Source organism: Pholis gunnellus (genome assembly GCF_910591455.1).
Source record: "Pholis gunnellus genome assembly, chromosome: 12".
NCBI classification, from domain to species: Eukaryota; Metazoa; Chordata; class Actinopteri; order Perciformes; family Pholidae; genus Pholis; species Pholis gunnellus.
Genome location: NC_136539.1, coordinates 8421515 through 8438300, shown reverse-complemented (window position 1 = coordinate 8438300; position 16786 = coordinate 8421515). Strand labels below are relative to the sequence as shown.

The window sequence follows — 16786 nt, the reverse complement described above, 5'->3', positions numbered from 1 at the left end:
ACAATGAAGTGAATAAAAGCCCGAGGGCATCTGCCTCCATTTTATCTCTTTCATCTTGGCTCGCCAACAGGAGTCTCCCCAGAGGCTTTTGACGCTGCATTAAAGGTGCTGATTGCTCTCATAAATGCTGATGAGATGAGGTGTAAAACATTTGTTGGTTTGCCTTTACCGCCGAGGAGAGAGGAGACATAAGAAAACTGCCTTTCAAGGCCCAACAATGGTCATGCTGTCTGGTGGTCTGGTAGCCTAAATACACGGACAGCATATATGAGATATAATAATATAGATGTGGACTGAACGCATTGCTTTTATGCACCTGAAGGTGAGTTAGGTTAGGGGCCTTCTGTGCTGTATTCAAGTTCTATGAAAGTACATATTACAAATATGAATAAGTCATTCTACCTGTGCGTACAGTATGTGTCAGCCCTCTGGAGGCTCTGTATCACAGGGGCTTGGATGACGCTGTTTGTGTTCGTGTGTGGACGTGCGAGCGCGCATGCCTTCCAGCGTTCCCAGCTGCAGCCGTCCAGCCCGAGGTGGGTGTCAGCTCTCCTCAGCCCCTTGTTTGGTGAATTCCTCCGCACACAGACCAACGTGATTTACCGCCCCACTCAGGTGCAGACTGATTGTAACGTCGGTCATATATTAGTTGGGGAAAAATGTTTGAAAAAAACCCAACTGGAATCCAGACATTCCACTCGGATGGGACGAGCTACAAAGAATACATGGCTTTATTACCGTATGATAATTGTATTCGACTCTGAGTCAAATGAAAATCAAATATTTTCATGCAGCTGTTTCTCACTGCAGCTGTTTGTCTGTTCTGAGCTACTGTAGCAACGTGGCGGACTCCGTGAAGAGGACCTGCTCCCTATGTAGATATGAAGGACTCGTAAGGAAAACGCAACAATTCTTAGTTTCACCATTATACACGAATGAAAATCTTGTTATGAATATTATCTTCCATTTCTGCTAAAAGATCCCCTGACATGCTACACACCGGCCCTTTAACTGCACCAGCATGTACAAGTAAAATTAGTGTAATTATGAAATTAGCGGCCTCTTAGTCCTATTTTAAATATAGTATCTTAGTTACTAACTACAGAGTCTACAGAGGGAATTTGGAAACGTCCCTCTGTGGGAAATTGACGCCAACTGGCAGCCCGTTTATTGTAATTGATGATGTGTGGTTGGAAGAGCCCATCCAACGGCGATGATGACATAAGTGACTACCCCCAACCAGACCCTTGCCGTTGTACGTACGCAACGCGCTGTAAAGCATGCTGGGAGCATTCCTCAGCTGTGCCCTCATGTCGAGCCAGCTCTGCCAGGAATAGGTTTTATTTTTGCACAAAAACAAAGCCTGCTTGACGGAGAAGGAGAGGGAGAAAGATATCAAGGAACCTGATGACGTGGACTGCTCATCTGACCACATGCCCCCTAGGAACACACATAAAGAATGCATGCACCCACAAGCAAAGATATGCACACACACTCAGAAAACCATAAACCACTCACACCTACGTCATCCAGCTTCTTTTTTTTTTGTATATTTTGGTCTTGTGTAGTGGGGGAACAGGGCCAGGACATTGCTGAGTAATGACTAACTGCAGGGCAAAGATGGTCTAGATGTGGTCCAATTAGCGCGGTGTTTAGAAGCACACATATTTCCCCGATGTGCCCTGTATTACGCTGTGTATACAAGCACCAACCAGGCGTCCTGTAACGATATACAGTATGATCCCAGTACCCTGGGAATGTACTAAACCAGGCCATGAAAAACCCGTTTGATATTGAACTCATGCGTAAGTGTTTCTTATGTGTTCTAGGTGATGATCCAGCAGCACCAAGTGTGTATATATATATATTACATAAGCCCTAAGGGTGCTCTACGAAAGACTGGACGACATGGTCAATTTTCTTTCCCTGCAGGCATCCACATCCAAAGATAGAATGAGTTAAGTGCTGGGTCAAAGTGAGAAAGTCACTTTGATGCATTTTTTCCCCATCTTATTTGAAGCGATTAATGATCCAAATGCACTCAGCCCTCACTCCTCCGTTAATTGGCAGAGCTTTTATTAGACAATTACCTAAAAGGAAGCAATTCGTTAATGGTTTCTGAAGCAGAGCAAGCGCTGCACATTTTTCAAAAAAAACCCTTTCTTTTACTTTTTATTTCTGTAACTTGTAGTTTGTGCACGCTCATCTCCTTGTTTTCACTCCCAAGCTTAATTTTTCACTCTTCATCAAACGCTCAATTTGCGGACGTGATTTATATGGTTAACATAACCGAGCCTGTCAGTTTACAATGCCGAATTACAAGCAAACAGTGGCTTATAAACTACAGTTTTATGAAGTCAAACTGCCTAGGTGTTGCAGTAGCAGAATAATCCCAGTCCTATTCGCTATGACCTATTATCATAATGGACTACCCTGCACGCTATAGGCTTTAATTAACCCTCTCCAGCGTTCCCACCAGTGTTAGAAAAGTCCGATATGAAGAAACATCGGTCCAGACTGTGGTCGCCTTCAGCCTTCTTAGTTATGAAAAGCTTAACATCTCCCTCCTTATACCCATCAACCCTTGCATTTTTGTGTCGTTTGAGATGTTTGTTCGAATAAACAGCCATGTTGTTTACTCGGAAGAAGACTTTTCACAGTGAGGTTATTCAGTGCCGCCCACGCTTTAGTAATAACTTGCTCATCCGTCCAACTAAAAGAGACTGTCCTCAGCAGAAAAACAATAGCATTGGTTGTTTGTTCAAATCTCTAAAATGACCCATGTTTTACTGACAAGGACCCTTTGTGGCTGCAAATTATGACGGTTGCAGTATGATGTTTGTGCAGACACAATGTCATAGGTGGTTTTCTGTACAGTGAGACTTTACAGTGAGTTTCCTTTAGCCACAACAACAACCTTCCATTAAAGTAAGTGAGCCATCTCCAGCCAGGTAAGCAGCATGGGTTTAGGAATGGCAATGTCGGTTGACCACTTTGGTCCAGTTTGAAATATCTGGTTATTCACAGTGGAGAGGATGAATCCTACTGACTTACTGTTGTCGCGCTTTGTTATTTTGAGTTAAATGTCTTGGGAACTATTGGACAGTTTACCAAGATATTTAGTACAAATAGTCAGCTCCTCCAAAGGACCAATTGTAATAATGTTAATGATTCCTTTTCAGCTTGTGCCAAGCATCACGTCAAAGTTTTAATTTGTCCAAAACTTTGATTTGGTTTTGGCTTATTCGTCAAATACCTGCAAAACATATCACATAACTTTGTGTTAAGAGCTAATTGGCAAATATTAGCACGCAAAAGCTAACACGCAAAAGATAGATGGATGGATGGATCTGTGGATAGATAGATAAAAAGATGCATGCCCGGTCTGCATGCGTGCAATGGCCAGGCGGCTGCAGCAAGCATGAGCTGGGCTTTACTTTGTTGTTGAGCCCAAACCAGGGCAGGATCCTAGCCAAGCCCCCAGGAAGAGTGACGGGCTTTCAACCAAATTTGACATAGTGGCTAAACTGTGGAATTACAACTTACGGGTCAGTCACGTGATGAAAAGTGTAGCCATATACCCATAGCTTTACATTGGGAAAGAGACGTCTGTAAATCAGGGTATACATTTTTTAAAATGTATATCAACTTCTCTTTAGGAACACTGGAATAGTCCTTATTATTTATAATTATCCTTATAACCAAAAAACTCCTTCCTCTGTTAATGTGAATGAGCCCGAGGCTGAGGGCTGGGAGGCGGAGTTAAACGTAACGCCAGTGCGCTTCCTCTATGGGCCACATGGATGCAGAAGATCACATCTCGAAAGTAAAACTTTTTTTGCCTCTTGCGCCACTGAGCAGCTTTCACAGGAATCCATGTGGCCGTACCCAGTTCTCTTTGTACATGCATGGTCCTAACCCACAGATCAGAAGATAATGTAACACAGACATACAACCTATTCTGTCCTTTGGGTTATTAACGACATTACATACCTATCATCTATTGTTGTAAGTAATGAATTATTGCGTAACATACAGAGCATCTCAGATTTCACAGGCATGAGAAGTTCAGCCAGGCCGAAGAAATACAAGAAAATATTGCAGTGATGAAGTACAGTAGTCTAGATAAGGCGTGCACAATTCACTTTTCACTTTTTTTTCCTGGGTTATTTACATGATGCTTCGGAGTTATTACCATATTGGGACATATGCAGAGTTAAGAAACAGCGATTAGTGTGCGGTAAGTGTGTGTGCATGTAGGTGTGACTGAGTAGACCCTGTCCACACACACAAGGAGTAAAAATACTTGGCAGATTCCTTTAGAGAGTCCCTCCTCTCTCACATGTTGCAGAAGGCTTTCGGTTACATAACAGAGTGAGCGGTCAGGTCCGTATCAGGCGGGCTGAGAAACAGAGAAGGCAGAGGTGGTTTAGGGTCACAGACGGCTCAGGGGTTTTTCCCACAGCGAGGACCGTCCACTCCACTCTCCAATAGTCCTAAGGGATCCCTGGTATTTTAGAAGCCCCCCCCCCCCCCCCTTCCCTTCCACACTCTACCTCATGGGGGGTGGGAACGGGAACAAGCATACACACTCCAACCCGAATCCTAACCCTGGATGCATCAGGCCCACACAGCCCCTCCTTTCCTCAGCACCATGTTTACATTTCTGGGACATGGCTGTGTGAACGCTGCAGATGAAGCACCACGGAGCATGAGAGAGGAACAGCTGTGTGTTTGCGTGTGTGTGTGTGTGTGTGTGTGTGCCTGCGTTTGCTTGTGTGTTATTGAGGATGATGAAGTAGTAGAGCTGGGCCTATGACTTTTAAAATGTATCGTGTTGTCATGAATAGGACCACATTGTGATAGAGATTTTTACAAAATGCAACCAAATGAATGATTCAAAGGAAATTGTGATTAAACACACAAACACTTGTTTTACATATTTGCGGTTTTGTCATAATGCATATGGGAAGACACAAGACAGTTTGATTATTATGTTGTTTGTATGTTGTTATGTCAATATCAGAAACATTTATTATGAATATGGTGGTATTGATTCCCTCTATCTACCTGGCCCTATGATGGTGTTACTGGTGGAGGGATATGTGTAGTTGTAAATACTGTGCATATGTGTATGTTTTTGCACGAGGGAGAAGAAAACCAATGTTTGGAGGATTTAAACTGAAAACTACAGCCTCTGTAGGCGACGTGTCATTTCTGAACATCGCTTTTTCAACATTACATTTAGGAGATCTTTTGAATTGGCTCTGGGGTTGCATCACCTCTCGTGAGGCAGGATTGCCTTTTTAGGCAGCCACTAGAGGGGAAAACATTTTTTTTTAAGGGTCTTGCCAAACAGCTGCGCTTTTACTTTGAAGGCAAACAAACACATTCACAGTTTTCAGCCACTTTCCTAAAAGTATAGAAACTCGGGGAGCTCTGCTGAAGCAATGAGCATCAGGTATACTTTACATCGACCTCCAGCTTCTTCAGTGGCGTAGTGGTTGCTGTTTCCATCAGCTGTGTGTTACAATGTCGGAATTCATTTTACTGTGAAGGACTGAGGCTTCAGGTGAACCATCATTATGCCAACTAGTGTCGAGGGTTGCAGTTTGTGTTTATTCCCACAAAGAGGCACTGTTGGACATGTCAGTCTGTGTCGTCCACTGTGATGGATAGTGTTTGACACAAGAGGGCAACTCACAATCACCGGGCACGACGACAATCAGACGTAGTATTTTAAAGCTCATTCGCTGTTTCTGTTTTTGTTTCAAGTAACCAGAACTGTTGTAACCTCATACAGAGGATCAGCATTTATTTGCGAACGAAAACTCATTTGAGACTGATCCAGAGTCAGTCACAACTTAATGGCATCTCAGAAGAACAAAACGCTTTTGGGGGATTTTATTCATTCTCTCAGCCTGCACTGTTTTGGGGAATTTTAATTAGGGCAGATTAGAATCAGTAGCCTTCATAAGAAAACACGGTCAAAATGTAGTTTCTTTTTTTCTTCCTGTTTTTTTAATGCATTTCATTCTCTGCAAATTAGTCCCCTTGATTGTGATTTAGTGCAGCATGGCTCGCACATCTAGCTTTTCAACCTTTCGTGTCATTACCGGTGAGGAATGCTGCATAGAGTACATCGAGGCCCGTCTAAGGCCGCTGCTAGCTCACAGTGTGGGCCACTGTCCAAAATGTGTAAAGTGTAAACATAGGAGTAGAGCTGGTGCATAGCAGCTCCACTGCCAGTACAAATGGTGTGTGTGTGTGTGTGTGTGTGTGTGTTTTTTAAGTTTCCAAAGAAGAACTGCATGAGGCCGTAGGTGCGAGGGGAGGAAAGGATGAGTGGCACTCGGGCGCACACCCTTGGTCTGACTGATGTAGACGTACACTGGAAAAAAATGTGGAGCATCCCGTGTGTGGTTCGTGACACTCACACCCAACAGACACACTATCCCACAACTCTGTGCATCTACAGCGAAGCTATGAATAATAGTGGAAGGGTTTTTCTTTCATTGCCCGCCCAGCTCACCGACTGAACGTAAACACAGAGTCCTTCCAACAGTCTCGATCGATGCCGTCTGCCTCCCCTACTCGCAGAGAAATACTCCCCTTCTCCTCCCCTCGTCTCAAACCCACACCCATGCACCCACAGCGGTGATTTTGAACCGCTCCGCCGTCCGCACTGAGCCCGGCCGTGCCGAGCTAAATGGGCTGTGTCTCTCGAGCTCTAAAGATGCACAGCTGTATATTTAGGCCTGGGTCATTTCCCCATGAGGCCCTGCTTTGGGCTACGTTTTATTCCCGCCGCTCGGGGGGGGGGGGGGGGGGGGGACTCCCAACGCGCCGGCTACCTCTGCCTTCCCTAAAGGAGCGGGGCTATAATTTGGTGAATTGGTCAAAGGAGCCACTGTGCTCATGTGAAAGAAAGCACATGCTACGGCGTTGGAAGAGACGAAGAGCTGTGGGGTGAAAGTCACACTCTCGTGGTGATGTACTTAGAGACAGACACGTGGCTTTGTCGAAGCTCTCTCATCATCCGTTTGTTTTTCACGCGACAGTTTTCACAGCACGTGAACACGAGCAACGAAGCAGACTCCGGCGTAATGCATGTTAATTATAGCTGCGAACGAGCTGCGGATTGTACTCTTGAAGGGACTGTGTGTGCTGTGTGAAAGGGCAATACAAGGGACATTCCAGTTTATCACAACTTGGATCTTGTTTTTGTAGGTTTCGCTATCATTCTGTTTGGTAATAAAACATTAGGAATACTGGTGGCATCCGTAAAAAGAAGTGAGGCTGTAAACAAGCCTTCATGTGAGCTAAACTTAATTTTTTTACACTACGTGTATCCTTGGTGCTTTATTTTCCTATTGACTTTTATTTACAGATTTTTTTAATTGAATTAGTTTGTTTGAAATGTTTAGTCACTCAAAATGTTTGTTAATGTCTGTTTCTGTTTTTTTTCTTCCATGAGAAGCACTCTGGGCTGCATGTTTTGTATGAAAGGTGCTATATGAATAAATAAATAGAGTGGAGTTAAACAAGAGTCTGTCATTATCTAGTTATCGCGCCCACAGACCTGATAGCTATGTTTCTATTGCAACCAGCTCGCTATCATGCTACTAAAACATGAGCGACACAAGTTTCTTTGGGCCAGATAAGAGGTCTAATGTGAGCGGTGTAGCATCCAAACAGTTCCTTTTATTTTATTTTGGTTGTGATGCTCTGGTTGTAATCTCTGCAAAGATGATCTGCGTTGAATCTACGCTGTTCGTAGCCTGCCCCCGATTGTCGGACTTCTCCTGTTTCTTGCTTTGTGCGATTTGAAATGTGGCGAAGACTCCATGTCCCCAAATCTCAGCTTTTACTTTGGTGAATTCAGTGTTGTCATAATGTTCCCTCAGCTGATCTATAATCAGTAGGACAATGACAGTTGTCCAAAATAGAGGCCGGTATCAGTAAACTGTGACAGAATGCAGATGTTAGCACCTGCTGAAGTGATTTTGTTATCATTGGTTTTGATCAATAAGAACTCTCTCAACCTCCCACATGTACTCATTCTGAGCTTTGGAGCAGGAAATACTGACCCTTGTCTTCCTTTCAAGCATAATGTTATCGTACTGCTCGGCTATTATTATGTCTGTTATTATTCTGCTACCACATGGGAGATCAACAGCCCGTATTTAGCTCCTCTCATGAGAACAAATGCAATATGATGCTCATCTGACTTGGCTTAAGGAGGTGGCATGGCTCTAAGCAAGGGACTGGGCCAAGGAGCCAGAAAACCATCTGCAAGGAATGATGTGCTTTTCACCCTTTCCATTTTATTACTGTATAATAAATATCCAATGATGCAGAAATAAGTGCATACATAGATATTTAGAGCGCTGGAAATGCCTGGTTTTGTGTTTTCAGTCTCCCTGCACGTGTTGCAAAGCTCTTGGCTACAGAACAACGATTTAATGTAAGACCCTACTGGATCCTACCGCCCTGCGGTGGTGTGGCTAACATTTGCAGTTGTTATGACGATAACTACTTTAGTTGCACAATATGTTGCCTTAGAAACATTTGCGATAAGTTATATTATTGTCATTTTAAGACCGTTGTATGCCACTGATATATTTTAAAAATACACAAGCAAAACAATACATAAAATGCACTCTCTGACTCTCTTAACAGAAATGAACAATGCCTAAGTCTTATAATGCTCGACAAAAACCCTGCTGTTTATTCCGGCATCATCGGCAGCGAAAAAGAACGATCTCGGTCCATATGTCGTGTGTGTGATGACGTAAAATGATGGCGGGCTCTTTGAGACCGTTTGCTGTTTGTCATTAACATGTATTCGCTTGACTCTGAACTCAGCGCTGCGTGGGCCCCGGGGATCAAACTCTTGCCCCCGAGTCGGAACGTCGCTATGACACAGCACGCATCCTCATCATTAGAGCCAATGAAGTGGTCTATAAAACAGTCTCTAAAAAGCCAAGATCCAGTTCTGGCTTTGAATTTAAATCGCCAGAGATTTATTTTGCATGGCTACTAAGAATAGCCTTGATTTGAAAAAGGAAATGTCTTTGAAACAATTACTTACCTCAGTGCTACAGTTCCCCCCCCTGACATGTTTCCTTTGATGAGGGCTAAGAGAAACGGCAGACACTTCTTCTGTGGACTGTGTCGCTGATGCGCAGCTTCCCAGGCTTTCTCATGCTCTCTGAATTAGTCGCAAGCCCCATCGACGATACCCACACATGTGTACGCAGCGCACGCACTCACTCCAGCCATCTGGCTGCAATTGTAACAAGCGGAAACGCACATGTTGGAATATATCAATGTGAGAATTGTTTGTGTCGGTGTGTTTTTCCTGGGTGTACACACACAATGGGCTCTATTTGTGTGAGAATGCCTGCGGCTGCACATTTTCGACCTCCGAGCAGAATCCACAGTCTGCATTTAGAGGCTCAAAAACGTCGGTCTGGTGTTTCCTTACCCTTTCGTTCCTTAAAGCAACTCTGTCTTCCACTTGTCTAATGTACAACAATAAACCACAGTTACACACCCGCCTAGAGAAAGCAGATGGTCGTGATCTGACTTTAAAGCACAACGCTGTTGCCATGGCATTGTATTATTAATTTAATCACCATTCTCTTTATTCTTTGGTTGTTTTTAAATGTTGTAAGCTGGTATTTCACTGGTTAGGATGATTCGCTCGTCTCTCTCTCTCTGTACTCTCTGTTGGTGGTTTGCTCTGGGCGTTCAGTCTATATTCTGGGGCCTGCAGAGCCAGACTATAATTTACCCTTTGCGTTTACTGTTTATATTCCACTGAAGCTTTCTCCAGAAGCAGAGCATCCTTGGTGTCATAGTGCAGCTAGTCTGGGGATATTTAATGTTCTCGTTATTGTCTGCGTATCCAAAGCCCGATGTGTCCGATCACTGACAATGTTGACATGAACGCTAAGATTTCCATACTTTTTATACCAAATATCACAATATTCTGAATTTGATACGGGTCGTGTAAATGTCGGGACTGGGCTTTATTGTGAATGAAGTATTTTCCCGATTAAGACATATGGGATATGCCGACATAATTCAGGTTTGGGAGTATTCTTTGGACGTATGCAGCTAATTTGGAATATGCATCTTAATAAGGACAGTTTTTTACTTATTTAATACATTTCATCCAAACAGTTTTCCTGATTTAGATTAGAGAGTAAAGTAAACAAAGCTTAGAGTCTGACCAAGCACAAAATGCCAACTTCGACATTGAAAAGCTGTTGAGGCCAACTTTTGACAATCACTCAAATCTCTATGACAACAAAAGGGTCAGGGGTCACTGATGTACTACACTTATTGCTCGATACAAGGACGATCTACAGAGACAGGGAACGTCACAACTGATCAGACATCCTGGCTGATCAGTCATTGGTCGGAGAGACCACGCCCAACATATTCAGTTGTACTGCAGTGAAAAGTGACTCTAGTCATATATGACTTTTTCTTAATACAGCTTGCACCGAATCTGTTACGCTAAGTAACATCTGTGCATGTGTGGTAGTCTGCGGTTAGCCAAGCCCACACATGCGCATGACATCATGGATCGCTCTGATGTTTTTCTTCTTCTGCTCTCTGCCATGAACCCCTTTGCTTTACCTCCATCTCATCTCTCTCCATAACCAACACCCAGCCGGCCCCGACTCCACATCTACCCACCGTCTTTCATTTCTCTCTTCTCTGTCTTCCTCCTTTCCTCTATCTCTCCCTGTCCCCTATTTCTCTCTCCCATTCTGTCCCTGTTGGCCTCTCTCTCTCTCTCTCTGTCCATAGCTGTATATGGCGTTGGAATAGAGAGTTCCACGGATGGACTCTCAGGTCTTGGCTAATGGAAGCAGACTTGTCACTTAGTGTAAATATTTGCACAGAGGGATTATAGATGGTCCCACGCATGCAAGGTGGAGCCCCGCTCTGCTCCAGGCCACATTAGGGCAAAGAATGGCGCCCAGCGTAACACGAGCGGAGACGATGTGACATGACGCGACGTTACACGGCATGAGTTTTTGAGGAATGTTGTGTTGCAGGCACATTATTGAACTTACTTTCTGTTTTTTTCTCTCCTTTTCTCTGTCTTTTCTCTGAACAGGCGCCGAGCAGTGACCTCCCTCTCAAACACGTAGACACCATGGTGAGTTTCAACTTTTTCTTTTCGCAGGTCCAGCCATCTCTTTTGCTTAGACTACTGAGCTGAGGCAGATTAGTCCGCCTCTGTGACACTTGCAGACAGATCACCTGCTTGATGCAGGAGGGGTATTAATTGTGTGGGGATAGAGGCGTTCCAGCTGGCGTGAAGGGACAGCTGCGCTTCATTTACAGCAAATACACCTGAAAACAGCTGAAACTCTTCTTAATTAGAGCAGGTGTATAGTTGATACTTTACAAAGTCTACAAATCATTGTTTCATTTGTCCTCTGAAGTATGGGTGTCCACAGGAAGTACGTCAAAGTTTGGACTGGCCTTGTCCAATTTTCTGGCCAACTCGTGGAGTTTCCAACAAAAACACATCCAATGTTCACAAGATAATGAGCAACTTATCAAAGTGTCTTGCTGGAACTCAAGTGTTAAAAAAGAACGATGAGGTGTTTCTGAGCCGGGAATCCAGCCAGGCTGCTGATTCTGTTCCCATTAGACCTGTTTTCAAAGGCACGTCAGACACCGAGGCCGTCACACGGTGTGATTAGCTGCTGATTTTGTGAGCAGGAGGATTTGTCAGTGCAATGTAATGTGAAGCTTTCTATCTGTGCCTCTTGGGTGCACACACACACACACACACACACACACACACACACACACACACACACACATGCTGGAAGGTCAAAGGATCAGTATCATTTATCATTTAATGTATCATTTATTGTATAATTACTTTTACTATTGCTGAAATAATAGAAATGTTTGAAAAATATATTTTGAAGAGGGTTGCTGGTAAATTGTTGCCATATGGCATCAATGCACAATTGTGGAAAGTCTCGTAAAATTATATTTGGTTCCTATTTAAATAGTAAATGGACTGTACTTGTGTCGCGCTTCTCTACTCTTCCGACCACTCAAAGCACTGTAACACTACAACACTATCATTCACCCATTCCCACCCATTCATACACTGATGGTAGGAGCTACCATGCAAGGTGCCACCTGGCCATCAGAACTCTAACTAATCATTCATACACATTAGGCACAGCTTGGGGTTAAGTGTATTCCCCAGGAACACTTCGACATGGACTACCGGAGGACGACCCGGCGCTACCACTGAGCCACACTCGCCCCAAATCATTTTTATTCAATATCATTGATTTATTTAAATCATATTGACATTACACTCTGACCCAATTTTAAGAAGGAGTTCCTCTCTTGGGTGTAGCAAAGGAACACGGCACACTTGGAGCACCTGCTCCTGCATCTTGGCATCTCCCCTTCTCGTTAGCTTCTAGGGCCAGCGGCCTGTGTTGTTCTGACCGGATCAGGTGGCACAATGCTGTCACACTTCATTATTCGCATTTTACCATTTCACAAAAAAACACATCAAATCTAAACTGGATCAATAAATTCAAAGTGAACTCATCCCAGATAGTCTTTCAATGGTTGTCTTGAAAGACTTTTGCCTAAATATGTGGGAGCCCTCAGATAGTGACCTTCTCATTAACACGTGTTCAAAATAAAAGATCCCCTTTTCACAACTAAACTATAAAACATGTATTTATATTACTGTCAATTTAGTACAATTGAACTAAATTAATTGTTGCCATTTGGCAATACCATACAATAGTGGTTAATTACGAACAAAGCCTTGCTTACTACAGTATCTGTGCACGGCAACAACAGCATAGTCCACGTCAGGGATAGATTGTGGTTATGGCAAATAATATATGGTACAGATAAGGGTGAGTTTAGGCAACTAAAACTATTGATTAAGCTTACAGAAAGATTCTAGTTCGGGTTGATCAAATGATAATCACTGGTCTTGGGGTGGGGGGTGGGTGGGGTCTCTGTTCTCCTGCATCAAAGTTGGATATGTTGAACTCCCATCCACCCCCCAAACCTCCACACCCTTCATTTTCGCTGGATATGGGGGGGCACCACTCCCTGCATGAATGAATGGGCTGAATGACACAGGCACAAGTACAGTCGCAGATATGAACCACTTCTGAAGTCATCTCATCTCTGATTTTACCATTCGAGTCTTTCTTCTGTGAGGAAACGTACCGTATGCTTTACTACTGGCATTCTACTACATTCAGCCTGTTGTAACGTGTAGTTTGCTGCTGTACATATTGGGGAAATAAGTGGAATCAGAATGACTTAAAAAGGACGCATCCTTACAAATTGATTGAACATTGGTCACCATACATCACTACTGCGTTGGGCTTTCACAAGGGATGTTCAGCATAGACACCCCAGGGAGTGATGGGTAATCAGACACACATGGCTTATCCTATGATATCACCCCCCCCGAGCCTACATATGGTTGTTTTAGAAATAGCGGATGAACTTTAATGAAGTAGTTTTCGTGGCTTCAGGGTGAAGACTCCCGCCTCCATACGTGCATGTTGGGTGAACACACACACACACACACAACAATTAGAGTGCACATGTTTGCCTTGGACTCACTCCGCCCTGGCCGGCCATGACACAACTTCCTGTGAGTTGTATTTTGTCTGGGAAAGGAAGGATCATGTAACCGATTTAGAGTTACCACCCAAAGCCGCGTGCCCACTTTCTCCACAACGATCAAAATATGTGTGTGTGTGTGTGGCTGCTTATATTGGCATTCCCCCTGTTGTTCTTCACTTTTCTCTTACAGTGTAGTGCAGAAGAGCACGCACTTCTCCCCCGTCATGCGGGAGCTTCACGTCGGACAGTGTTTTTGCACGGCTCATGAGTTTTCCCTCTCAGGTCATATTTTGGTCCGCACCTTCAGTAAGGGGCCGAGCCTGGAACACACAGACTCATTCAATCACACACTTATAATCACTGTGTTTCAGGCATGTACTGTGCGTCTGTCTTTGTGTGCGAGTGCAGTTTGCTACCGTCTGCTCATGGGCATTTGCTGCCGCGGTTCACGCTGTGACGTCTGGGAGATGTTTGCCCCGCGCCTCATCGCCTCGGAGCATCGAAACGATTCGTCTTATGACTTGCTTCTCTCGCTTCACTGGATCAGTTTGTACCTCGGTTGCACTGGTGTTTATCTGCTTCTTTGCCTTTTGTTGACTCCTTTCATTAAGCTTTTAACTTATTTGAGATTTAACGGCACCTTTAAAAAGCTAAGGTGTTTTCATGTGCCACGTTTTTACTTAAAAGGCTGCTCAGTCTTGGCGATTATTCTCTTTCTTGTACTTGTGACTGAAAGGTGAGAACATTACAGGAAAGAGAGGAAAGTTCAGAATACACACACCATTTAGAAATACTAAAATGTGATATTAACATTATATACTTCACAAAAAACATTTTTTTTTTTTTTATCACACGTGCAAAAAACACAACTGGTTTGAGGTCAGAATAAGATTCTCACACACAGATACACGCACGCACACACGGGCATGTTTGCAAAATGACATTTGACCGGCCGTGACTCCCCACACAGAGTGGTGAAGAGCTACAGTCAGCTGATTCATGTGTGCTTGTGTTTGTGTGCACCAATGTGCATCAGACCCCAGATGTTTGCCCAAGGAGACGGAAAGGGTTAGCAGTTGCAATTTAGATCCGTACACAGATGAGAAAGAGAGAGACAGAGAGAGAGAGAGAGAGAGGGAGGGAAAAGTTGAATATGAGGGGGAGAGATAACGTGATAGGAGGCCGAGTGGGAGGAGGGGGGGGGGGGGAGAGGGTGGCCACCACACAGACAGAGAGCGAGAGAAGGAAGGGTGAAGACAGAGCGGACACAGAAGACAGAAAACAAGGAGCGCTGTGGAGGAGTCTGGTCTGAGCCGGAGCATGAAGTGGCCCACTGCAGGCAACTACAGCCCGAAATAGATTCTCTTTTTTTTTTGGATTCCTCCTCCGCTGTCAGAGAAAAGGGAGAAGTTTCACGGAGGAAACTTCACTGCCGGACAGAGAGCGGTGAGAGGCAGAGGGAGCTCTCCAGAGATGAACCGAGGAGGGTCTTTGAGAAGGCGGCTCTCCTCTCTGAGGGGGGCATGGCGATGGAGTACGGGCCACCTTTTCAGGAAGGTAGGACCGCGGTGGAGGAGCGAATGGATGGATGGATTTATTCAACACGGGTCCCGTTCTTGTCTGCTCCTTCATTGCTTTTTTTTTTTTTTCTTTCTTCTTCTTTGTTAGAGAGCAGTTTCTCTCGTGTCCTTCGCGGACTTTTACCAGCCCCCAACGTCTTTCACCCTTCCCTCCCTCCCTCCCTCCCTCTTTCTCAGATGGTTAATTTGAATGGCCTGCTTGTAAAGTCAACCTCCACAGATGGTTTTCATCTGGAAACAGGCCTGCTGGACCCCCCACTCCAGTTCCTACCGCCTCCTCCTCTCCTCACCCGCCAACCCCCCTCCCCCTCCCCCCCTTCCTCCCAACACAAGTTCTCAAAGGAGACTAACGGGTCCTAGGGTGCGGATTGTGTGATGTTCGGGAGCTGATGTTTTCGACTCTAAATCTGGCTTCGTGGATCGTCATGGCTAAACAGTGCCCTCCATTCATAGAATCACAGCACTTGAACGTCACAATGTCTTTCAGTTTCTCAGTGACCGCATCAGAGCGAGAGAAAGTTATCATCTCATTACTGACCGTAGCTTCACTGCGACGCGTTTATTTACCCAGATGGTTGCACTTTAACATACATGTCGTCGCTCATAAAGTGCTCTGCCCGCCAATTCAGGCTAATCTGAAGCAAAAACTGTGAGTTTACTGCCGTCTTTGCGGCACAATATAAACACCATCTCCTCGAAACTCTCTCCCGCTCTCTAATTAAGGTATTTGTTTGCATTCTGGTTGAAGTGGTGGCGCTTTGTAATGCGTTTTTGTAGTCCAACGAACAGGACTCCTCTGACATGTTTTACCTTGTCATTAAAAAGAATCGGAGAATGTTCTGATCACCTCACAGCAGTGGTCCTTTTCAAGAGGACTTTGGGCTTTCATAGACTTTCATGCGCAACAAGTTCCACATCTCAACACAAGCAACTGAACTCTGTTTTCGGCCGTTTCTTGGTCATTCATCTCTGTCATCCTCTGGCGACTGCACGTTATTGCCCCCCTGGCAACATACTGAAACGTTTAGGCCGAAGCACAGAAAGAAAATGGGGGATTTGCTTTGTGTCGCCTCAGTCGGGCCACGGACTCAAGTGAATACTTACCATGTAAGATGGAGCAAAGGAATGGTGCATAGAATTTGTTGAAATGAAGTGGATTGGCTGGGACAGAAAAGAATATTGGGAAACACTGTGTCGTCTGATTTATGTCTGCGTTTGTGCCCGTATATGAATGAGTATTCATTCAGTAAGAATGAATTTGAACACATATTCAATCAATATGTTTTGTATTAAGAGATCTTTCCTTTTAAAAAAACAAACTGCAGGCACGCTTGCACCTTTTTTACTGCAATACCAGTATCAGAAATACCTAAAATGCTGGCGAGTATGCTATGCAGCGATCCGATATCATCATATCATGTATGAGCTGCTTTACGCTACACAGGATCAACAACATAACGTGTCAGTCGCTACCCGATCCGAACATCCTGCCCGATCGGTACTGAACATGTGCAACTAATATCGATCACATCCATAAAGGG

General features: G+C 44.3%; 1 protein-coding gene across 7 annotated transcripts in view; it reads left to right on the top strand.

Annotated features, from left to right (window-relative positions):
• Window positions 1-16786, top strand: part of tns1b (tensin 1b) — a 160081-nt gene that overhangs the window by 92128 nt on the left and 51167 nt on the right. For all 7 annotated transcript variants that reach the window (XM_079170674.1, XM_079170672.1, XM_079170671.1 and 4 more), the window contains one exon: window positions 11141-11182. In XM_079170674.1, the coding sequence (XP_079026800.1) occupies window positions 11141-11182 (42 nt within the window). The remainder of the gene's footprint in view (window positions 1-11140; window positions 11183-16786) is intronic.